The sequence below is a fragment of the Neoarius graeffei genome, chromosome 14, assembly GCF_027579695.1.
Source record: "Neoarius graeffei isolate fNeoGra1 chromosome 14, fNeoGra1.pri, whole genome shotgun sequence".
Lineage (NCBI taxonomy): Eukaryota > Metazoa > Chordata > Actinopteri > Siluriformes > Ariidae > Neoarius > Neoarius graeffei.
Genome location: NC_083582.1, coordinates 23,061,865 through 23,087,497, shown reverse-complemented (window position 1 = coordinate 23,087,497; position 25,633 = coordinate 23,061,865). Strand labels below are relative to the sequence as shown.

At 41.0% G+C, this 25,633-nt stretch overlaps 1 protein-coding gene across 3 annotated transcripts in view; it reads right to left on the bottom strand.

Annotated features, from left to right (window-relative positions):
- Positions 1-3,291: 3,291 nt before the first annotated feature.
- Positions 3,292-25,633, bottom strand: part of lrrc45 (leucine rich repeat containing 45) — a 74,812-nt gene continuing 52,470 nt past the window's right edge. For all 3 annotated transcript variants that reach the window (XM_060939437.1, XM_060939438.1, XM_060939439.1), the window contains 14 exons: positions 23,791-23,969; positions 23,459-23,587; positions 20,699-20,811; positions 20,558-20,616; positions 20,198-20,275; positions 19,888-20,023; positions 17,755-17,832; positions 16,040-16,151; positions 15,875-15,945; positions 15,701-15,793; positions 15,001-15,093; positions 14,632-14,805; positions 9,726-9,873; positions 3,292-3,882 (listed from right to left, as the gene is read on the bottom strand). In XM_060939437.1, coding sequence (XP_060795420.1) covers positions 3,686-3,882; positions 9,726-9,873; positions 14,632-14,805; positions 15,001-15,093; positions 15,701-15,793; positions 15,875-15,945; positions 16,040-16,151; positions 17,755-17,832; positions 19,888-20,023; positions 20,198-20,275; positions 20,558-20,616; positions 20,699-20,811; positions 23,459-23,587; positions 23,791-23,969 — 1,660 coding nt within the window. In that variant the 3' untranslated portion in view covers positions 3,292-3,685. The remainder of the gene's footprint in view (positions 3,883-9,725; positions 9,874-14,631; positions 14,806-15,000; positions 15,094-15,700; positions 15,794-15,874; positions 15,946-16,039; positions 16,152-17,754; positions 17,833-19,887; positions 20,024-20,197; positions 20,276-20,557; positions 20,617-20,698; positions 20,812-23,458; positions 23,588-23,790; positions 23,970-25,633) is intronic.

Genomic DNA, 25,633 nt, shown 5'->3' with positions numbered 1-25,633 from the left:
AACCTACCAAGACATGGCCGTCCACCTAAACTGACAGAGCGAGCAAGGAGAGCACTGGTCAGAGAAGCAGCCAAGAGGCCCATGATCACTCTGGAGGAGCTGCAGAAATCCACAGCTCAGGTGGGAGAATCTGTGCAGAGGACAACTATAAGTCGTACACTCCACAAATCTGGCCTTTTTGGAAGAGCGGCAAGAAGAAAGCCATTGTTGAAAGACAGGCATAAGAAGTCCCGTTTGCAGTTTACCAGAAGCCATGTAGGGGACACAGCAAACATGTGGAAGAAGGTGCTTTGGTCAGATGAGACCAAAGTTGAACTTTTTGGCCTAAATGCAAAGCACTACGTGTGGCGGAAAACTAACACTGCTCATCACCCTGCACACACCATCCCCACTGTGAAACATGGTGGTGGCAGCATCATGCTATGGGGATGCTTTTCTTCAGCAGGGACAGGGAAGCTGGTCAGAGTTGATGGGAAGATGGATGGAGCTAAATACAGGGCAATCCTGGAAGAAAACCTGTTGGAGGCTGCAAAAGACTTGAGACTGGGAAAGAGATTCACCTTCCAGCAAGACAATGACCCTAAACATACAGCCAGAGCTACAATGGAATGGTTTAGATCAAATAATATTAACGTGTTAGAATGGCCCAGTCAAAGTCCAGACCTAAATCCCATTGAACATCTGTGGCAAGACTTGAAAATTGCTGTTCACAGACGCTCTCCATCCAATCTGGCTGAGCTATTTTGCAAAGAAGAATGGGCAAAAATTTCAGCGTCTAAATGTGCAAAGCTGGTAGAGACATACCACAAAAGATTTGCAGCTGTAACTGCAGCAAAAGGTGGCTCTACAAAGTATTGACGCAGGGGGGCTGAATACTAATGCACTCCACATTTTTCAGATTTTTATTTGTTTAAAATTTAAGACCATTTATCATTTTCGTTTCACTTCACAATTATGTGCTACTCTGTGTTGGTCTATCACATAAAATCTCAATAAAAAACTTTTAAGTTCGTGGTTGTAAGGTGGAAAAATGTGAAAAAGTTCAAGGGGTATGAATACTTTTTCAAGGCACTGTATGTAAACATTGACAAAGTGTTGTCATTTTATCTTTGGTGGCAAGAACATTTACATTTGCAACTTATTTGTACAAAGATTTTATTGTATAAAACCAGTCCATACAATAAAAAAATAAATAAAATCAAGTATTTAAAAAAAAAAAGTGTGCTCAGATTTACTTCAATTTGCTATTCCTGAGATATTAGAAGGCTGATGTAAACAACGATAAAATGATTTAAAAAATAGTTTGTACATATTGAATAAAAAAACATACAATACCACATCAAGATACAGTGGTGCTTGAAAGTTTGTGAACCCTTTAGAATTTTATATATTTCTGCATAAATATGACCTAAAACATCAGATTTTCACACAAGTCCTAAAAGTAGATAAAGAGAACCCAGTTAAAGAAATGAAACAAAAATATTATACTTCATTTATTTATTGAGGAAAATGAGCCAATATTACATTTCTGCGAGTGGCAAAAGTATGTGAACTTCAAGGAATAGCAGTTAATTTGAAGGTGAAATTAGAGTCAGGTATTTTCAATCAATGGGATGACAATCAGGTGTGAGTGGGCACCCTGTTTTATTTAAAGAACAGGGATCTATCAAAGTCTGATCTTCACAACAAGTTTGTGGAAGTGTATCATGGCATGAACAAAGGAGATTTCCGAGGACCTCAGAAAAAGCGTTGTTGATGCTCATCAGGCTGGAAAAGGTTACAAAACCATCTCTAAAGAGTTTGGACTCCACCAATCCACAGTCAGACAGATTGTGTACAAATGGAGGAAATTCAAGACCATTGTTACCCTCCCCAGGAGTGGTCGACCAACAAAGAACACTCCAAGAGCAAGACATGTAATAGTCAGCGAGGTCATAAAGGACCCAAGGGTAACTTCTACCATAAGCAACTGAAGGCCTCTCTCACATTGGCGAATGTTAATGTTCATGAGTCCACCATCAGGAGAACACTGAACAACAAATGGTGTGCATGGCAGGGTTGCAAGGAGAAAGCCACTGTTCTCCAAAAAGAACATTGGTGTGTGTCTGCAGTTTGCTAAAGATCATGTGGACAAGCCAGAAGGCCATTGGAAAAATGTTTTGTGGACAGATGAGGCCAAAATAGAACTTCTCACCTCATTATCTCTAGCCGCTTTATCCTGTTCTACAGGGTAGCAGGCAAGCTGGAGCCTATCCCAGCTGACTACAGGCGAAAGGCAGGGTACACCCTGGACAAGTCGCCAGGTCATCACAGGGCTGACACAGACAACCATTCACACTCTCATTCACACCTACGGTCAATTTAGTGTCACCAGTTAACCTAACCTGCATATCTATGGACTGTGGGGGGAAACCGGAGCACCCGGAAGAAACCCACGCGGACACGGGGAGAACATGGAAACTCTGCACAGAAAGGCCCTCGTCGGCCATGGGGCTCAAACCTGGACCTTCTTGCTGTGAGGCGACAGCGCTAACCACTACACCACCGTGCCAGCCCTCAAAATATAACTTTTTGGTTTAAGTGAGAAGTGTTATGTTTGGTGAAAGGAAAACACTGCATTCCAGCATAAGAACCTTATCCCATCTGTGAAACATGGTGGTGGTAGTATCATGGTTTGGGCCTGTTTTGCTGCATCTGGGCCAGGACGGCTTGCCATCATTGATGGAACAATGAATTCTGAATTATTCCAGCAAATTCTCAAAGAAAATGTCAGGACATCTGTCCATGAACTGAATCTCAAGAGAAGGTGGGTCATGCAGCAAGACAACGACCCTAAGCACACAAGTCGTTCTACCAAAGAATGGTTAAAGAAGAATAAAGTTAATGTTTTGGAATGGCCAAGTCAAAGTCCTGACCTTAATCCAATCGAAATGTTGTGGAAGGACCTGAAGCGAGCAGTTCATGTGAGGAAACCCACCAACATCCCAGAGTTGAAGCTGTTCTGTATAGAGGAATGGGCTAAAAATTCCTCCAAGCCGGTGTGCAGGACTGATCAACAGTTACCGGAAACGTTTAGTTGCAGTTATTGCTGCACAAGGGGGTCACACCAGATACTGAAAGCAAAGGTTCACATACTTTTGCCACTCACAGATATGTAATATTGGCTCATTTTCCTCAATAAATAAATGACCAAGTATAATATTTTTGTCTCATTTCTTTCACTGGGTTCTCTATCTACTTTTAGGACTTGTGTGAAAATCTGATGTTTTAGGTGATATTTATGCAGAAATATAGAAAATTCTAAAGGGTTCACAAACTTTCAAGCACCACTGTAAGAATATGCAAAGTCATTTCAATACAAATGTATATCTTGTGCCCAGAAAATTTAAATTTATCAAACCAATGCAATTTGAATTTGAAACTATTTTTCCAGGTGATATTGTTGTAACTCAAGGATGAATTGTATTATTGCATTAAGTTAAAGTGACTGGACTTGGGTTACACTCTTCAGTCATTCGAAGATGGCTGTTTTAAGTGAAGAAACCCTTCAAATGACTGCTCAAGACAAAACCACATCCAAGTCCATTCTGCTCCGTTCATTACTACTCTCATTTCAAATTGACCTCAATGACTGAAGATACGTGAAAGAAATTCCAAGTAGGTTTAATTATGGATTAGCTGAGGGTCATTTCTTTGGGCTGTAGTGTCCAAGAGGAGAACCTTGAACATAAGTGAGGATGGCATTCTGAAGAAAACTGGCTCTCTGAGCCTCGTCCTCGCGCATACGTTGGAGCTCCGCTTCCCGTATGCGTAGGCGCTCCTGCAGAGATGAGATCTCACTTTCTTTGTCCAGAAGAGCCTCACGGTGACTGGTGCTAAGTGCTTTAAAAAAAAAAAAAAAAAAGAGTTTCAGGCATATGGACATATGTGTACACAAACAGTCCGATGACCCTAGGACAGGGTCCATGCTTGTGCAAATCAATTGATGTAGCTGCCAGATTCCACTGCTAGCTTTGTGTCAGTTGACTGGTTCATAGGTTTATTAATTTAAAATTTCATTTCAATTTATTTATTTGAACTTTTCAGGTCTCTTCCAGTAGTTAAATTTTAAAAAGCAAAATTCAAGTACTACTTCTGCACACCCTTGAACATTTTTTTTGAGTGTCACTAGCAAATGAAAACCCACTGTGTTTTTAATGTAGTTATTCAGAAAGTAATTGTCAAATTTTAGTTCTTTTTTTTTTGTACTCATTACAAAAGTACACATTTTTGAGATCATCTCAACATCAAGATTTAAAAGTGTACAATAAATGAGGACAGTATAATAGATACGTAATCAGATTTGGAACATGAATGTGAAATATGGACAGGTTTTTAAATCACTTCAGCAGTTTCCTGTCGAACCAAAGTTATTCTTCAGCCATTCTATAGATTTTCTACAATCCCGATTCCAAAAAAGTTGGTACCAAGTACAAATTGTAAATAAAAACGGAATGCAATGATGTGGAAGTTTCAAAATTCCATATTTTATTCAGAATAGAACATAGATGACATATCAAATGTTTAAACTGAGAAAATGTATCATTTAAAGAGAAAAAAAGGTGATTTTAAATTTCATGACAACACCACATCTCAAAAAAGTTGGGACAAGGCCATGTTTACCACTGTGCGACATCCCCTTTTCTCTTTACAACAGTCTGTAAATGTCTGGGGACTGAGGAGACAAGTTGCTCAAGTTTAGGGATAGGAATGTTAACCCATTCTTGTCCAATGTAAGATTCTAGTTGCTCAACTGTCTTAGGTCTTTTTTTTGTCATATCTTCTGTTTTATGATGCACCAAATGTTTTCTATGGGTGAAAGATCTGGACTGCAGGCTGGCCAGTTCAGTACCCAGACCCTTCTTCTACGCAGCCATGATGCTGTAATTGATGCAGTATGTGGTTTGGCATTGTCATGTTGGAAAATGCAAGGTCTTCCCTGAAAGAGACGTCGTCTGGATGGGAGCATATGTTGGTCTAGAACCTGGATATACCTTTCAGCATTGATGGTGTCTTTCCAGATGTGTAAGCTGTCCATGCCACACGCACTAATGCAACCCCATACCATCAGAGATGCAGGCTTCTGAACTGAGCGCTGATAACAACTTGGGTCGTCCTTCTCCTCTTTAGTCTGAATGATACGGCGTCCCTGATTTCCGTAAAGAACTTCAAATTTTGATTCGTCTGACCACAGAACAGTTTTCCACTTTGCCACAGTCCATTTTAAATGAAACTTGGCCCAGAGAAGACGTCTGCGCTTCTGGATCATTTTTAGATACGGCTTCTTCTTTGAACTATAGAGTTTTAGCTGGCAACGGCGGATGGCACGGTGAATTGTGTTCACAGATAATGTTCTCTGGAAATATTCCTGAGCCCATTTTGTGATTTCCAATACAGAAGCATGCATGTATGTGATGCAGTGCCGTCTAAGGGCCTGAAGATAACGGGCACCCAGTATGGTTTTCTGGCCTTGACCCTTACGCACAGAGATTCTTCCAGATTCTCTGAGGCCCTGTCCACACGGCAACGGATTCAGGTGACTCCGATACAATTGCTTATCGTTTAGGCCTGGCGTCCACACGGCACCGGCGTTTTGGGTGCCCAAAACGCAATCTTTTTGAGAACGGGTTCCAGAGTGGAAAGATCTGGCAACGTTGCCGTTGTGAAGTCGTCTGGATGAGTAGAACGGATTTGTTTACGATGACGTCACAACCACATGACTGTGAGTGCTTCACGCCGGGTAGAAGTGTAACGAATATCACCAGGAAAAAGCCTTACAGAGCACTAGTGAGAGTGAAACATGAGCTTGGATATTATTATTATTATTATGTTCAGTGTTAGTTCACAGTAGTAATGCAAGAAGCAGAATAGTGACAGTAATAGTGAAGCAAAAACATGCAATTGTACAAACACTGCAGCTCTACAGCAAAATATTCATTTATGAAATGGTCTGATTCTTAACACCAGTAGTGCCAATGATCTTCTCATTGCGATGCGATGCGAGTTGTCAACAAATCCTGTAACTTGGTTCATGAAACACGCTTACAAAATATTTTCACTGTGAATATTTATTGTGTAATGGTGCAAAGTGAGAGAGAGAGACTCTGCCCTTAGGGCAGAGTCAATCCCGCCAGCAAAAATAGGGGAAAAAAGGAGCGATCTCCCCTCTTCAGATGTTTGTTTTAGTCCTACAGTACATTCCTCAAAATGGGCATAGAGGAGCAAATTAATCCATCAACGTGTAGTATTCAATTTATTCTGGACCATTAAAGACGCCGCCTTCCGCGTAGAATCATACGTCAGCCTCGCCGCCATATTGGATAGGTCAAAGCGGAGAATAAAGATTCATGCGCTGCCTTTAACTGTACCAACAGGTTTACCGTCCAAACGAGATCACATGGGATTACCTTTCACAGGTGAGAAACAACAAATTAATCCATCAACGTGTAGTATTCAATTTATTCCGGACCATTAAAGACGCCGCCTTCCGCATAGAATCATACGTCATCCTCGCCGCCATATTGGAAAGGTCAAAGCGGAGAATAAAGATTAGCTGCGTTTAACTGTACCAACAGGTTTGCCGTCCAAACGAGATCACATGGGATTACCTTTCACAGGTGAGACTGGAAAAATACTTTTCATTGTATTTGGTCTAGGGGTCGACCGATAATCGGCCTGGCCGATATTCTGCATTTTTAGGGTTATCGGTATCGGCCATAATTTCCACCGATATGCCGATAACATGCCTTTTTGCAGCCATTTCGTTCCTAACGCGACTGTCACTGCACGTCCTTTCCTGCACTCGCCTCTCTGAGTTCAAGAACACGGTCCCGCCCACCACATCATCTGATTTGTTTGGCACAAGAGATATAGCCAATCGACACACGCAGCTAAACACTCTGAACTGTTTCAAGGCGCCCGTATCAAGGTAAGGACACGCTGCTTTTGCCGCAATAAGTCACAAACACAAGTTGCGAAAGCACAACATCATTATATGTTTACATTCTTCATCTACTACTCGTTAAAATTGTCCATTTGCATCTGTGTAGCCAGGCAAACTTAGCTTACGGAAGGAAGCACTTGAATTAGCCTACAACCAACTAGTCTCGCTGAAACAGCATAACGTAGGCTGCAGTCATTTTTAAATCCCCGTCTGGAAATGTTGTGAATGTGTCAGTAGTTCTACTCGAACAGTAGAATGACAGCCATACAGAGAGGTGGTCAAGGGGAGACGAAGGCTACGTTCACACTGCAGGCTGAAGTGACTCAAATCCGATCTTTTCGCCCATATGTGACCTGTATCCGATCTTTTATTGACAATATGAACGACACAGATCCGATTTTTTCAAATCCGACCCAGGCCGTTTGGATATGTGGTCCTAATTCCGATTCCTATCCACTCTTTTCATATGCGACTTCAGTCTGAACCACCAGGTCGCATTCATCCGACTTACACGTCATCAACAAGCCACAAACGTCACTATTCTGCGCTGAAGTAGGCAGCGGGTCTCTCAAAAAAAGTTACATCAACATGGCACATAATCACGGGCGCAGATAGAGGGTGGGACTCGTCCCACCCAGATTTAAATTCACTTCGTTCGGTCCCCCCCCACTTTACATAAGGCAAACCTCACGGAAAAATCAAAAGACTAATTACCATTCGGTTTATTGAGGTGCACGGTGACATCAATGCGAGGGACACTTCGGGCTGTGAAGGTTCTGAATCTTCTCAATGGAAGGACGCAGAGGTTAGGGAGCTGATTTCCATGTGGGGGGATACAGCTATTCAAGCTAGATTGGATGGGTCATACCGCAACCGGGCGGTTTTACTTCCGTAAACACTGGCCATGCTCACTGCGTGTGACGTCGTCGTATCCTGCAATGCGCATGCGGAACACTTTTAGGTCACTTTTCGTTCATACTGAGGATCACATACAAGTCGCATATATTTGTTAATGTGAACGACCTCACAAAAAAATCGGATTTCACAAAAAAATCGGAATTGAGCATTAAGCCTTGCAGTGTGAACGTAGCGGAAATAAAACGTAGTGTTTGTGTTCTGTAGGCTAGCGCAAGACTACTGGCTCTTTGTTATGGTGATGAGTAAACTTCATGACGTGACTCGTGCTCAGAAAGCGCATTGCACTTGTATGTTAGGTAACTTTATAAAGCGCTATTTGAACATTTAAACAAGCCAGGTGTGACTAGTATTTATAATTCTTGCGCAAGTGATTCTCCTTGCTAGCGCTTCTGATTCGGAAAGCGATATACTCTTAAAGGAGCAGCCGCTCCTAATAGGGAGTGATAGCCTATTTTACTTTTTAAAAAATGCTGCAGGCAGCTCCCTACACTTGATTTGTTATTTAAAAACTACTTGAAGTTGGTAAGTCTTACTTAGTTCTTAGTGTAAAAGAATCCAGAGTGTATTTTCATTTATTTTCCACTGAAAATGGTGAGCTGTAATATAGTAGGGAGTGATTTATTTTTTTATTGGTGAATATTTATTTTATTATTTTATTTCTCATTTTATTCTAACTAATGTTTGACTTTATTGTACAAATGCAGCTGGTATCTCCCTGCACAAAATTTCATGTTCAATTTTACAATTAAACATACATTTCATGGACATGAAGGTCTGTCTCAGTGTGTGCTATGTTTAATTTCATGTGAATTATAATGTTTATATTTATCGGTTGCACATATCGGTTATCGGCATCGGCCCTGAAAAAAAACATATCGGTCGATCCCTAATTTGGTCATTATAATGTAATTTTACGAACAGATTTTCCTGACTTTGTGGCTAATATGAAGTCTCGTGCATAATAGTTTATGCGCATGCGTCCTTACTACTTCTATTGTTCTGGTGTCTCCGAAGGGACCGTCTTACAGCGCCCCTAGAGGTGTGGCATGTGTATTGCATCGTTTTCAGCAAGCGTTGCGTTGCCATATGGACCTGATATTTTACTGATCGTTGCCCATTTGGACGCGATATATTTTTAAATAACATCTCGTTGCCGTTGTCGTGTGGATGTAGCCTGAATCTTTTGATATTATGCAGTGTGGATGTAGCCTGAATCTTTTGATGTTATGCACTGTAGATGATATGTTCAAACTCTTTGCAATTTTACACTGTCAAACTCCTTTCTGATATTGCTCCACTATTTGTCGGCGCAGAATTAGGGGGATTGGTGATCCTCTTCCCATCTTTACTTCTGAGAGCCGCTGCCACTCCAAGATGCTCTTTTTATACCCAGTCATGTTAATGACCTATTGCCAATTGACCTAATGAGTTGCAATTTGGTCCTCCAGCTGTTCCTTTATTGTACCTTTAACTTTTCCAGCCTCTTATTGCCCCTGTCCTAACTTTGAGATGTGTTGCTGTCATGAAATTTCAAATGAGCCAATATTTGGCATGAAATTTCAAAATGTCTCACTTTTGACATTTGATATGTTGTCTATGTTCTATTGTGAATACAATATCAGTTTTTGAGATTTGTAAAATTATTGCATTCCGTTTTTATTTACAATTTGTACTCTGTCCCAACTTTTTTGGAATCGGGGTTGTAGTAACAATAGTCAAATTATATGTAGTACATAGAAGCATCAGATGTGCTCTTTATCTGTGGTAAAAGTCTTATGTGATGAGCTAAAGCAATAATCTTTTCTGCATTTACACAAGCGTTTACCTTTTATCTCTCTCTCCAAAGCAGCAATCTTCTCCTTTAAGCCGCTCTGCGCTGTCCTCTCAGCTTGCAAGTGGCCAATCTGTTCCTGCAGCTCCACCTTAACCCGCGTCACCTCAGCCACCTTCTCCTGCTCTTTCCCTGCAAGCTCCTATAGGCGGGAACAGTATGATTTTTAGAACAGAATCACAAGGAAGATAGTAATAAATACACCGCCTTATATACAGACAACGCAGTGACATTAATGTAAAACATTAAGATTTTGCCAATTCATCTCATCTCATTATCTCTAGCCGCTTTATCCTTCTACAGGGTCGCAGGCAAGCTGGAGCCTATCCCAGCTGACTACGGGCGAAAGGCGGGGTACACCCTGGACAAGTCGCCAGGTCATCACAGGGCTGACACATAGACACAGACAACCATTCACACTCACATTCACACCTACGGTCAATTTAGAGTCACCAGTTAACCTAACCTGCATGTCTTTGGACAGTGGGGGAAACCGGAGCACCCGGAGGAAACCCACGCGGACATGGGGAGAACATGCAAACTCCACACAGAAAGGCCCTCGCCGGCCCCGGGGCTCGAACCCAGGACCTTCTTGCTGTGAGGCGACAGCGCTAACCACTACACCACCGTGCCGCCCGATTTTGCCAATTATAATTTAAAAAAAAAAAAAACACACTAGGGGTCGACCGATAATCGGCCTGGCCGATATATCGGGCCGATATTCTGCATTTTTAGGGTTATCGGTATCGGCCATAATTTCCACCGATATGCCGATAACATGCCTTTTTGCAGCCATTTCATTCCTAACGCGACTGTCACTGCACGTCCTTTCCTGCACTCGCCTCTCTGAGTTCAAGAACACGGTCCTGCCCACCACAACATCTGATTTGTTTGGCACAAGAGATATGGACCCTTTTTCACGTGACGTCACGACAAACGCGGCCGCCATTTTGGACATGTACTACCAGTAGTTTACCACAGCCAGCATTGAGGAACGGCAGCAAAGAAAGTGTTTATTTTCAGCAAGACTTCCATCATGCCACTATATTGTTGTGCACCTGGATGTAGTAACCATCAACAAACAAGGCAAGGGTTATCATTTTATCGGATCCCGACGGAGAAGATGGATAGCGGCCATTAACAGATTGGCAGCCCTCAGCATACCAGCGCTTGTGTAGTGACCACTTTATTGGAGGTAAGACGAATAAAATTAGCCAGAAAAGGCATTACATTGCTGTTAACATTCTGTGGCGGCGAGTGTGTAACCAAATAGGCTAAAATAACCCATTGTAACCTCTTTGTTCTTCTGTAGTAGCTATTAGCTAACGACATTAGCTAGCGTTGTGTTCCTTTGCTGTTGGTAGACTGTAGGACAGATCAGAGGCAGGGTTCTACAAACAGCGCTTAATTTGAGGGGGAGCAAGCCGGAGCGCGCTCCGGAACCTCGGGCATTGGCTCCAGCAGCTATTTACACTGGATCCAGTGATCCGACACCTCTCTTGACTATGTAACAAAAAAAAAAAAACGATTGTCTTTAGGTTTGCCATCCTTCCACTTGCGAGTGGTAAGTGATCTGCGCTGGGATCACACACACAGCGGCTCAGTCCCGAATCGTGGCTCGTGCACTTCACTCGCGCGCTGTGTGAGCTGCGCAGGGCCGGAGTGCGCACCCTCCAGAGGGCACTCGCTGTTCAGGGCGGAGTGATTTGGAGCGCAGGATGCCTGCGGAGCCGAGCGTATCCGTGTATTGGTGTTGCTGTGTGCAGACGAATCGTGTATTGGTGTTGCTGTGTGCACACTAATCGCTTTTAAAAACGTTAATCTGATGATCCGCTGATAGGTCTAATGTAAACATGGGCTAAGTGTTCAAAACAAGAGGAACATGTATTTGTCTCTTAAATCCAGGCCGTTCCCTGTAATCTGTAACACTGGGTTGGAGAAAGTAATGGCAAATAGTGAGTGCACAAACCGTAGAAGGTAAACTGTACACAGCGCCAGGGCAGTGTGATGGTATGTCTACTTTTAGATTGTGTTAGCTTATCAATGAACACACTCGTCACTCGACGAGTTTCACGTCTTTACGACGGATACTTAAATGTGTGTTAGGTATTATTGTTGCAGTCTAAGCAGTCATTGTAGCAGCTAGATGAGCGAGAACCGAAAGGGTCTGTGCCATAAACCGTTATTTCTGTACGGCGTTGCTAATGTGTCGTTACTGTTGTTATTTCTCCCTCTGCTCGCCCTGTAAATGCCCTACGTCGCTGGATAGCGAAGGTGTTTTCTGCATCTCGCTCCCTTTTCTTGTATGTTCTCCGTTTGTCGCCTTCCTCGCATTCAAACCAATTCGAGCCGAAGTCCGCTACATGTCCAAAATGGTGGTCGCGTTTACGAAGGTCACGTGACTGAAAAGGGTCTATAGCCAATCGACACGCGCAGCTAAACACTCTGAACTGTTTCAAGGCGCCCGTATCAAGGTAAGGACACGCTGCTTTTGCCGCAATAAGTCACAAACACATAAGTTGCAAAAGCACAACATCATTATATGTTTACATTCTTCATCTACTACTCGTTAAAATTGTCCATTTGCATCTGTGTAGCCAGGCAAACTTAGCTTACGGAAGGAAGCACTTGAATTAGCCTACAACCAACTAGTCTCGCTGAAACAGCATAACGTAGGCTGCAGTCATTTTTAAATCCCCGTCTGGAAACGTTGTGAATGTGTCAGTAGTTCTACTCGAACAGTAGAATGACAGCCATACAGAGAGGTGGTCAAGGGGAGACGAAATAAAACGTAGTGTTTGTGTTCTGTAGGCTAGCGCAAGCCTACTGGCTCTTTATGGTGATGAGTAAACTTCATGACGTGACTCGTGCTCAGAAAGCGCATTGCACTTGTATGTTAGGTAACTTTATAAAGCGCTATTTGAACATTTAAACAAGCCAGGTGTGACTAGTATTTATAATTCTTGCGCAAGTGATTCTCCTCGCTAGCGCTTCTGATTCGGAAAGCGATATACTCTTAAAGGAGCAGCCGCTCCTAATAGGGAGTGATAGCCTACTTTACTGTATGTTTGATTTTACTTTTTAAAAAATGCTGCAGGCAGCTCCCTACACTTGATTTGTTATTTAAAAACTACTTGAAGTTGGTAAGTCTTACTTAGTTCTTAGTGTAAAAGAATCCAGAGTGTATTTTCATTTATTTTCCACTGAAAATGGTGAGCTGTAATATAGTAGGGAGTGATTTATTTTTTTATTGGTGAATATTTATTTTATTATTTTATTTCTCATTTTATTCTAACTAATGTTTGACTTTATTGTACAAATGCTGCTGGCATCTCCCTGCACAAAATTTCATGTTCAATTTTACAATTAAACATACATTTCATGGATATGAAGGTCTGTGTCAGTGTGTGCTATGTTTAATTTAATGTGAATTATAATGTTTACATTTATCGGTTGCACATATCGGTTATCGGCATCCCAATTCCATAATAATCGGTATCGGCCCTGAAAAAAACATATCGGTCGATCCCTACAACACACACTGTCAGAATTTGTCCTTTGTAGCCAATTTACATTTTTCTTGAAGTATTCCTCTTATATATGTGGCAATAAGGGACCCGTGGCAACTGTAATTTCATTATGTCCAAGTAAGGCACTTTTGCCCTGCCTGTTCATTGGGTTTCATCCACTCTTGTTGGAGAAAACTCCATTTTGTGTACAGTAAAAAAGTTTAAATTTTTTTTTAATTATTAGCTCATCCGGCCAACAGGCGATGAGCTTATGCCATCATATGTTGTCCATTGTCTGTCTCGTCCATATTTCATGAAAATCACTTATCTCAATTCTTAACTGATTTTTATTCTTTTTGGCAAGAAGGTAGGTCAGTCTGGGCCGCATATAGCTTCTACCCAAATTTGCATAATGATGATATGGAGTAATTAAGCCCTAATTAGCAGTTTCCACACAAATCGCTTCTTCTCCCTCAATTCACCAATTTTGATTATTTCTGGCCTGAAGGTAAGGGTACATATAACTTCTATCCAGATTTGCTTAATTACAATTATTAATGAGGTTATGGACTAATTAAGCCTTAATGAGCAGTTCAACAAAAATCGCTTCTTCTCAGTTAATTCCTCACTGTTTTTGATTCTTTCTGGCAAATAGGTAGCTATTCCTAGGGTGTATGAGGCTTGTATTGCAACATTTATTGCGCAAGGTGGACCACTTTAGATCATTCCTTCTGGATTAGACGGGGCTCGAGTGAGCTACGCCATCATTGATGGTCTTGTTTTGTCCTTTTCATGCTGGAAAAAAAAAACTTTCAGAGTCTGTGCATGCTAATTCAGTTTGTAGGATTGTGTCAAAGCAAGGGTTTGACCTATAGTAACAAAAGTAGCAAATATGATGCTAACACCAGCACAGCAATGGGTTACAATTGCAGATGATAGTCTTTACTGCCATTTGTAACTATGAGGTCCACTTACAGTTCTTGCTCGAGTTTCTTTAAAGTAAATGTGTATCCTGAATACAAAACCTTTAGCTGAAGTGATGGGAGAAAGATGGCCCATTGTATGGATTTGGGCCCAACGTGACTGGTCAGGGTAATAAAATAACATGGTAGTTTGTGATAGGGTAAAATAATGGAAACTGTGGACATATGACATGCACAGTGTGCTCCAAAACCAAAACATCAAAACAATAATTAAGGAAATATCTTTTGGAAGAATGGAGTTGATTCCTACAGTACAGTTCGACAGACTTGTAGAATCTACATCAAGGTGTTTTGATGCTGTCCTGCTGTCCCAATACCGACCTAACTAATACACGCTATGTTGGTTTTGCCTTTGTCACCCATCTATGTGTGCATTGTTACTCAACAATTTTGCCAGCAGCACCACACCTGCTGCAGCTCGTCTATCCTGCGCCGCAGGGTGTCCATCTCCATCCTCTGCTGGCCAACTCGGCTGTGCAGCTCAGTGATGGTCTGCTTCTGCTGTGTGCAGTGGCTCTGAGCCTCATCACGTGACTGACGTATGCTCCGTAGCTTTTCCTCCATGCTGTTCAAATGCTGCTGCTGCAGGGTTATACAGAGAAAACTGTCTAAAGAATATTTATAATATCCTTGTAATTATGATGACGGTATCAGATGTAAACATGAAATACATCCTGAGGTGATTTCTTACTTCTGGCTTTAAAGAACCATTCAAATCATCCATGTGTGATAGCTGGTCGTAATGTTTAAGTATACCTCAGCAACAGAAATCCATACCTCTTCAAGGCGCACCTGTGCACGCACTTTCCCAAGATTCTCTTCTGCCTGAGCCCTCTCAGTCACCATAGCAGCCTTCATTCGGCTCAGCTCCTGTGAGTGGGGAAAAAAGGCTCGAATCAGCTTTGCAGGTCAAAATCATTGTTTGCTTTTCTTGTAAACGGTTTAGTTAAACAGTTGAGTTCTGAATTACCATTGGACAAAATTTAGACAACGTTGAATAACAGTGCTCTTGAAACACATTGTGACCTTTCATCATGCCAACAATCAGAAATTCTCTGGTGAACTGAAACCATAAAAACCACAAAAAGAGGTGCGGTAGTCTGTTTTTTTTATTCCTTACTTGTAGAAATAACCCAGAAGATATGTCGAACACGATTTAAAAAAAAAAAGGGTTAAGCCATTGCCTCAGCAAAGTTTAATAAGTCGGTGAGAAAACCCATTTGGAAAACTGACTTCCAGCGAGGAATGCTTGTTTGGGTTTAGATATGCCTCCTGTTTCACTTTATAGAAACTATAGGGGCAAGGTAAGATCCTGGGAGAGGAACTTTGTGAACGCGGGCAGGAATTATTCCAATATCAAATCCACCTAACCTTGGGGAAAAAAAAGACTAATCTTACCTCCTGCACCTTTAATCCCAGTAGAATATGACCAAACTAAGGATTTATGGATTTGGTTAAAAAGATGAGTTGATCATACCTCCTCCAGGTGGATCCGCTGGCCCTCAAGTTTGTGAATACGTTCTTGTAGCACTCTCTCGCTCATCTCCAGGTGCGTATTGACATGATCAACCTACACAAGAACACACAATATGATGTATACTGAGAACACACTTGCATGTCTGATATGGTGTCACCACACATAAAACACCACCTCTTTCTGACGCAAACTGTCCATGTCTTCAAGAGCTTGTTTGGATCTTCTCTTCTCCATGTCCAGGCGTTCTAGTGAACATAAATAAAAAAAGGACTTTAATAAAAGCCACTCAGCCTGGCAGGGCTATAATGCGCGCGCGTGTGCGTGTGTGGATGACGCTACGTTCAGCCTGGGACAGGCGTAATTTTAGTTCTGCAGTCGAGTTGGTCAACTCCTGCTTGAGCTCAAAGATTTGATCTTGCTGATCTTTGCATCGCCGCTCAGCTTCCTCTAGCTGTACACAGAGCACAGATATTAACATACAGTGGTGTTTGAAAGTTTGTGAACCCTTTAGAATTTTCTATATTTCTGCATAAATATGACCTAAAGTAACATCAGATTTTCACACAAGTCCTAAAAGTAGATAAAGAGAACCCAGTTAAACAAATGAGACAAAAATATTATACTTGGTCATTTATTTATTGAGGAAAATGATCCAATATTAGTGGCAAAAGTATGTGAACCTTTAGGATTAGCAGTCAATTTGAAGGTGAAATTAGAGTCAGGTGTTTTCAATCAATGGGATGACAATCAGGTGTGAGTGGGCACCCTGTTTTATTTAAAGAACGGATCTATCAAAGTCTGATCTTCACAACACGTTTGTGGAAGTGTATCATGGCACGAACAAAGGAAATTTCTGAGGACCTCAGAAAAAGCATTGTTGATGCTCATCAGGCTAGAAAAGGTTACAAAACCATCTCTAAAGAGTTTGAACTCCACCAATCCAGTCAGACAGATTGTGTACAAATGGAGGAAATTCAAGACCATTGTTGCATTTTGATTGGATTAAGGCCAGGAGTGATCGACCAACAAAGATCACTCCAAGAGCAAGGTGTGTAATAATCGACGAGATCACAAAGGACCCCAGGGTAACTTCTAAGCAACTGAAGGCCTCTCTCACATTAGCTAATATTAATGTTCATGAGTCCACCATCAGGAGAACACTGAACAACAGTGGTGTGCATGGCAGGGTTGCAAGGAGAAAGCCACTGCTCTCCAAAAAGAACATTGCTGCTCATCTGGTCATGTGGACAAGCCAGAAGGCTATTGGAAAAATGTTTTGTGGACAGATGAGACCAAAATAGAACTTTTGGTTTAAATGAGAAGCTTTATGTTTGGAGAAAGGAAAACACTGCATTCCAGCATAAGAACCTTATCCCATCTGTGAAACATGGTGGTAGTAGTATCATGGTTTGGGCCTGTTTTGCTGCATCTGGGCCAAGACGGCTTGTTATCATTGATGGAACAATGAATTCTGAATTATACTAGCGAATTCTAAAGGAAAAATGTTCTACCAAAGAATGGTTAAAGAAGAATAAAGTTAATGTTTTGGAATGGCCAAGTCAAAGTCCTGACCTTAATCCAATCAAAATGTTGTGGAAGTACCTGAAGCGAGCAGTTCATGTGAGGAAACCCACCAACATCCCAGAGTTGAAGCTGTTCTGTATGGAGGAATGGGCTAAAATTCCTCCAAGCCGGTGTGCAGGACTGATCGTTACCTTAAACATTTAGTTGCAGTTATTGCTGCACAAGGGGGTCACACCAGATACTGAAAGCAAAGGTTCATATACTTTTGCCACTCACAGATATATAATATTGGATCATTTTCCTCAATAAATAAATTACCAAGTATAATATTTTTGTCTCATTTGTTTAACTGGGTTCTCTCTATCTACTTTTAGGACTTACATGAAAATCTGATGTTTTAGGTCATACTTAAGCAGAAATATAGAAAATTCTAAAGGGTTCACAAACTTTCAAGCACCACTGTACACTTTACACCTAATAATATCTAAAACTCTAACAATATCTAAAGTGCTGTGCTTTAGGTTCTGTACCTTATTCTTCAGTTGATGGCTCTTCTCGGTCAGACTGTTCACTTCCCTCAAAAGCTTCCCTTCGCGATGAGCACTGTCCTAAATAACAAACATCAGCATGATGAAGAATACATAAAATAAGGACTAAAACAACAGTGTGTGCTGTGGTCAGACACAACATGGAGCAATTGTTTATGATAATTTTCCAATAACAGCATATCACAAAGTGGTTTATTTCTCCTGATACCACAACAATGTTCCTTGTATTCAAAAGTTTCATTTGCTGTGGAAGTTTAAAATGCTGTGGAACATGTACAACCCCGATTCCAAAAAAGTTGGGACAAAGTACAAATTGTAAATAAAAATGGAATGCAATTATGTGGAAGCTTCAAAATTCCATATTTTATTCAGAATAGAACATAGATGACATATCAAATGTTTAAACTGAGAAAATGTATCATTTAAAGAGAAAAATTAGGTGATTTTAAATTTCATGACAACAACACATCTCAAAAAAGTTGGGACAAGGCCATGTTTACCACTGTGAGACATCCCCTTTTCTCTTTACAACAGTCTGTAAACGTCTGGGGACTGAGGAGACAAGTTGCTCAAGTTTAGGGATAGGAATGTTAACCCATTCTTGTCTAATGTAGGATTCTACTTGTCTTAGGTCTTTTTTGTCGTATCTTCCGTTTTATGATGCGCCAAATGTTTTCTATGGGTGAAAGATCTGGACTGCAGGCTGGCCAGTTCAGTACCCGGACCCTTCTTCTACGCAGCCATGATGCTGTAATTGATGCAGTATGTGGTTTGGCATTGTCATGTTGGAAAATGCAAGGTCTTCCCTGAAAGAGACGTCATCTGGATGGGAGCATATGTTGCTCTAGAACCTGGATATACCTTTCAGCATTGATGGTGTCTTTCCAGATGTGTAAGCTGCCCATGCCACAAGCACTAATGCAACCCCATACCATCAGAGATGCAGGCTTCTGAGCTGAGCGCTGATAACAACTTGGATCCTTCTCCTCTTTAGTCCGAATGAGACGGCGTCCCTGATTTCCATAAAGAACTTCAAATTTTGATTCGTCTGACCACAGAACAGTTTTCCACTTTGGCAGAGTCCATTTTAAATGAGCCTTGGCCCAGAGAAGACATCTGCGCTTCTGGATCATGTTTAGATACGGCTTCTTCTTTGAACTATAGAGTTTTAGCTGGCAACAGCGGATGGCACGATGAATTGTGTTCACAGATAATGTTCTCTGGAAATATTCCTGAGCCCATTTTGTGATTTCCAATACAGAAGCATGCCTGTATATGATGCAGTGCCATCTAAGGGCCCGAAGATCACGGGCACCCAGTATGGTTTTCCAGCCTTGACCCTTATGCACAGAGATTCTTCCAGATTCTCTGAATCTTTTGATGATATTATGCACTGTAGATGATGATATGTTCACACTTTTTGAAATTTTACACTGTCGAACTCCTTTCTGATATCGCTCCACTATTTGTCGGCACAGAATTAGGGGGATTGGTGATCCTCTTCCCATCTTTACTTCTGAGAGCCGCTGCCACTCCAAGATGCTCTTTTTATACCCAGTCATGTTAATGACCTATTGCCAATTGACCTAATGAGTTGCAATTTGGTCCTCCAGCTGTTCCTTTTTTGTACCTTTAACTTTTCCGGCCTCCTATTGCCCCTGTCCCAACTTTTTTGAGATGTGTTGCTGTCATGAAATTTCAAATGAGCCAATATTTGGCACGAAATTTCAAAATGTCTCACTTTCGACATTTGATATGTTGTCTATGTTCTATTGTGAATACAATATCAGTTTTTGAGATTTGTAAATTATTGCATTCCGTTTTTATTTACAATTTGTACTTTGTCCCAACTTTTTTAGAATCGGGGTTGTACGAGTACAACTAACTATAATTGGTTCCGTTCATCAGCTGCATCACTAATCTGTTTTTTCTCTTAAAATGAATAAAAAAAAAACAATAAAATGCAGCTTATGTTACTAAGAAACAAAAGTACAACCGCCAGAGCTGCTGTTATTAAAAAAAATTATTCAACAACTTCGGCCCAATTAGAACCAACAGTGCTCTGAAATAATTAGATTTTGCATATGAAAAAGGAAAAAAAAAAACCTACAACACCTCTTGCTGTTTCTTCATCTCTCTGGATTGCCTGTCCATGAGTTCAGTCCTCTCCACTTGTGTTTTTGTTAGTAGATCTCCCAGGTTGTTGACCTTCTGCTCAGATAGAGCCAGAGCAGCTTCAGTCATTTGTAACCTGTATGTATGTAAGTAAGTAAACAAAGAAACAAACAAACTTCTGATTAGATATCAAGAACTTGCTGTTCAGAGAATAGAACCATGAAACCTCAAACTTGTTCTTAAAAACCTCAAATCCAGACATTCTTTCGAACTGCATACAAAGAGAGGATCAAGTGTGTGGCCTGCTTACTTGGCTGTGAGGGAATTTACGGCTGATTTCCGTTCGTTCAGTGCTTCCTGTAGCTGCCCCAAACGTACTGATGAAGTTCTGAATCAGACACAAGAAGTGTCAATTAATAAAAATTAAAGTCACAAATACATCAGTTGACCTCACATGTTTTAGCATCAGCATGTTTTTGGGAAATGGGAGGAAACTGATGAACCCAGAGGAACCCACAGGGAGCTCATGTATAACTTGGTATTGGTAGTAACCTGAGCTCTCGACTGAACCGAGGATCATGGAACACCACCACATACCTTTTGATTACTGCAGAATGAAACCGCAATGCTTTTGAATACAAAGCTTAAAATCATTAAGGCAATAACTGACCTGCTGCTCCTCCCCATCTCATCCCTCTGCTTATCAATGGTCTCCATCAGACTTAGAAACTGCACAAAAACAGAAGAAAGGGTTATTAACTTATCTTGAAAAACCAAAGTGTTTCGAGGTACTTCTCTCAGCAGCACTGACCTGTTGGTTCTTCTCCTTTTTGAGGGACTGGATCTCCTTGCTGAGCACCTGAGTCTTGCTGTGGCTTTGTCGCAAAGTTGAAAGTCTATCTGCATTGTGATCCATAGACTGATCTGAAAAAAGATTCAGACTGAAATCTGTCGTCTGAATTATCTACAACAAGCATTGCAAAAAATTACTACAATGACTGATGTTAATATATTTACAGATGACGCGACACTTTTTCTTTTCAGATGCGGATACTGAAACCTGAAGTATGAGCCGATACTCAAGAAACCACTTCCCAGTTCAACCTTCACACTGTAAATATAAAAGATGACTCCAAAAATGCATTTCATTCCAAATCCAACTCCAAACTTTGGCTTTTGTTACAGGGTCTGATTTGTTTTCTCTGATATTCAGTGCCCCGTTTTTTCATGGATGAGCCCAATACCAACATTCTGTGCCATCTCTAAATATACAGGGCATCTGAAAAGTCAGGAACCAATTGGAAAACTAGAACTGTGAGTAAACTCACTATAGCAGGGGTGGGCAATTATTTTTTCCATGGGGCCACATGAGAAACAGAAAATTTTGTGGAGGGCCGGACCAAAAGGCTGAACTAAATTCTGCATAATATTAATTGTATTTCTTTATATAAAGCAGTAAATAACATTGTTTTTACAAGCTGCTAAGACTGAGTATGGAAAAAACGAGGTTGCCTTACAAAAAATGTCATTTATTCAATCAAATTTCCCAAAACAATGGTTAACAAAATGTGAACGTTTGTACCATTTTTTTCAGTCACATTTACCCCAAAACACAATAAAGACATCACAATATTGTCTTTCTACTCCAAACATCAAGCATCATATTATAATAATGATGCCCACATTTCTAGTCTAATCACTTCATTTGGTGTTTTTCAGTTTTTTGTTCAGTGAGAGAAATCTAGTCTCTGTTGGTCTTTAACGAGTGCATCAAAAGCCAGGTTGAATGTCTGAGGTGGAGATGCGAAGCACAGCTGACGGATGATCATCAGTCGATTCGGTGTAGGTATCAGATCTACAGATCGGCTCGGGCTCCAAAAGATGGCGCCTGCTGGTGACGTCACACTATGTGATTGGCTGGACCGTTTGAAGGATGACGTACAAGTTTGTGGTTGGTCTGGACAAATTACAGAAGTAGTTATCGCGGGATTAGGTTTCGTGGGATTTCATGTCATGTTCATGTCGCGCGCATTGCGTTTTTGTTGAACACAACTTCAAAATAAAAGCAATGCACATTCAGTCCATGCATGAGGTAAAATTAGAAAATACGCTTATTTTGTAATTTCTAATTAACCTTACGCGGGCCAGTCAGAATGAACCAAAGGGCCGGATGCGGCCCGTAAAATGCCTAGGTCTGCACTATAGGGTACCCCTGCTTACGAGCCTGTCATCATATATCGCCATATGTAAGGGAATAAGTTGAATTATCTCCCCTTTGAAACATTGGACTGGGATTATTTTCCTTCATGCACATCTTTAGTTGATATACTGCAACTGTGTAAAGTTTCATCAGAAGTTTAGGAGGAGGTTGCACCTACAAGCCTGTCATCATATATCATCATATGTAAGGGAATAAGTTGAATGAATCATCTCCCCTTTGAAACATCAAACCAGTATTATTTTCCTGCATGCACGTCTTCGGGAGATATACTGCAACTGTGTAAAGTTGCATCAAAATCCATCAAACATTTAGGTGGAGTTGTGCTTACAAGACACATGGATGGACGGACGGACAGACAGACAGGGTGATTCCTATATACCCCTCAAACTTTGTTTGCGGGGGGTATAAATGATGAGTAAAACCCGTTAAAAAAAAAAAGACAACGGTTGAGAAAATGAGTAAAAGTGTAAGGATGAACATGTAAAGCATGTCCTGTAAATAATAAAGATAAAATTAATTATTCTATCCACATTCACTGAATATGAGCAATTGCATGCTCTGATTGACTACTCTACTAGTAGGATATCAGCTCATGTAGTGTGAGTAGAGAAAAACAAAATGGCGGAGTGTGTTGCTGAACCAACTGAGATAAAAATAAAAACCCTACTCAAAAGCAAAACCCCAAACATTATGAAGTATTTTAAATAAACAGAAATGGCTAAAAGAATATAGTTTTTTTGTTTGTTGTCCCCCCCCCCCCATATCTCCTGTTCAACACTCCAGCCCAGTTGGTGGTGGTAATGCACCTTTAAGTTGGTTTGCCAACCGACAAAAAACCCTAAAGAAGAAGAAGAAAACCCAAAAAAAACTAAATATGGAATAAAAGTATTTAAATGTTAAGAACATTTTTTTTTATTTTTCAAGAATTATTATTAAAGCATTTTTCACAAATTGCTAACTGTCATTTCACCGGTTTGTTTACATTCTAAGCGGAACTGATTTTGTCGGACGTTTTGTATAAAAGTTTTTATTTATCGAATTTGCAAAAAATAAAATGCTTTGTTTCTCAAACTCCAGTGAAAGTGGGTAGAATAAAACAGTTATTCCACTCAATCTTGTCATACATGGCTTATAGCCAACTTGGTACTACGTGCCTTGTCGGCTATCAGCTCACGTACGACTTGATTTCGGAGAATAACTTAAATATATGTGATTTTAATATCATTGGTTCCTGAGTTTTCAGAGTTTTATTGATCCCCGAACGGACATTTTTTTGGGGAATTGGTAATTTGGTAACATCTTCAGTCACTTTCTTGCTGCATTAGAACTATGAAGATGTTGGGATCTAACCGATGGCTTTGAGGATGTCACTCGGGATGTTGTTTCCAGCCATCTCGAGCTGGAGGAGAGTGCGGTTCTGCAGTAGAGCTTCTAACAAAGCGCGGCCACCCAGCAGGCCAATGTTATTCCATCGCAGGTCTGTCACACAGCCATCATACATCATTCAGAAAATGTTAACTTTCGTTAATCAGAGAAAGAGAAGGTATCTTAACACACAAAGAGAATAGCACTCTAGTAGCTATCAAATCTATTTTTGTAAAGGAATGGACAGAGAGAGAGAGAGAGAGAGAGAGAGAGAGAGAGACAGGAAATGATCACTGTGTCTACTGGTCATCACCCACCAAGCTCTCGGAGGACTGAGTTTCTTTTTAAAGCCAGAGCAATCTCTGCTGCTCCCTGGTGGTTGATCTGGTTGTTGCGCAGGTCTAGCTGGATAAGGGAACTATTAGAAGCGAGACCTTCGCAGAATACTGAAAAGGCTTCTTCCCCCATGCCTAAAGCATTCCACTCCAACACAAGTCTGTAAATAAGAAGATGAACTGAGGTATTTAAAGCACCATAAACTGCAACAGAATATCTGTCTGTCTGTTGCTGCCCTCATAGTTGAGGGTCGGCGATCCAGGAAGCTATAAACTAGCTTCCCTGAATTCTCTTGGGTGATTATAGCACACCAGAGGAACCTAAACCCTCATCTGGTGGCAGGTACACATTCACACCTATGGGCAATTTAGAGTAGCCAATTGACCTAATCCATATGTCTTTGGACTGTGGGGGAAACCGGAGCACCCGGAGGAAACCCATGCAGACACAGAGAGAACTTGCAAACTCCACACAGAAAGGCCCCATCAACCACTGGGCTCAAACCCAGAACCTTCTTGCTGTGAGGCGACGGTGCTAACCACTACACCACCGTGCTGCCCACAACACAGCACAAACTCTAACATGATCTTTTTAAACTTTAGCCTTCATTCTGATTGATCAAAACAGCAGCTCTAACAGGTCTATATGAATGCACTCATTCTGATATGTTATCATTTCTATAGTAACAGCTCATTCACAGGGACCTGTTTGGCAGAGTAATCTACATAATAAACAGATTAAAAATTTGTTCATTTATTGTATACAGTGCATCCCAAATATCTGCATCCACGGGCATTTGTCCTTGTATGAAACTGCATACATTTTTCTTTTTATTTTGGATCCAAGATGACTTAAACACAGTACGTTCTTGTATGAATGTATACACAAATGTCACTCGGCATCAATTTGAATATTTCTTGTAATATTTGTATTTAAATAACTGCCTATAGATCCAGATGTTCAGGACACCCTGTATTTACAGACAGAGTCTCTGGTGTCAGCAGTGTTTTGTAAGCTTCCCGCTACTACAGACAGCTTTTATAGTATAGCTGCTGTAGAGCGAGTGACAACAGGAACTACTTTCTTTTAGAGATGTTTCACTGCATTAAATGCAACCTTAAATGGATAAAAGTACATGACATTCTTTAATTTACAGGGGAAAAAAAATCATTGTTGGCAAATTGCTGTGGAATAAAAAGAATAAGATTACAGAAAAATCATCAACTTTGGTGTTGTAACAGTAACTCAACTTTAAGTCTTTAAAGTTTTGGGCGGCACGGTGGTGTAGTGGTTAGCACGGTCGCCTCACAGCAAGAAAGTTCTGGGTTTGAACCCAGTGCCCGGCGAGGGCCTTTCTGTGTGGAGTTTGCATGTTTTCCCCGTGTCTGCGTGGGTTTCCTTCGGGTGCTCCGGTTTCCCCCACAGTCCAAAGACATGCGGTTAGGTTAATATGGGACGGCCTTGGGCTGAGGTGCCCTTGAGCGAGGCGCCTAACTCCCAACTGCTCCCCGGGCGCTGTTAGCATGGCTGCCCACTGCTCTGGGTATGCGTGTGTGTTCACTGCTTCAGATGGGTTAAATGCAGAGAGGAAATTTCACAAGTGTGTGATGAATAAAGTTGTGCTTTCTTTTTCTTTAAGTCAAGCCACATCACACCACCCTGTTGTTAATTATTTACCCTCAAGTGACTGATTCCTTACTTCCCTGATGAGCACTGTTTGTATTTAAAATTTCATTTAATACAGTATTTACACTTAGCAGTATACTATTTATATAAAAGACACTAATTCTGACTCTATTTAAAAAGGTAGACTCCCTTTCAGAA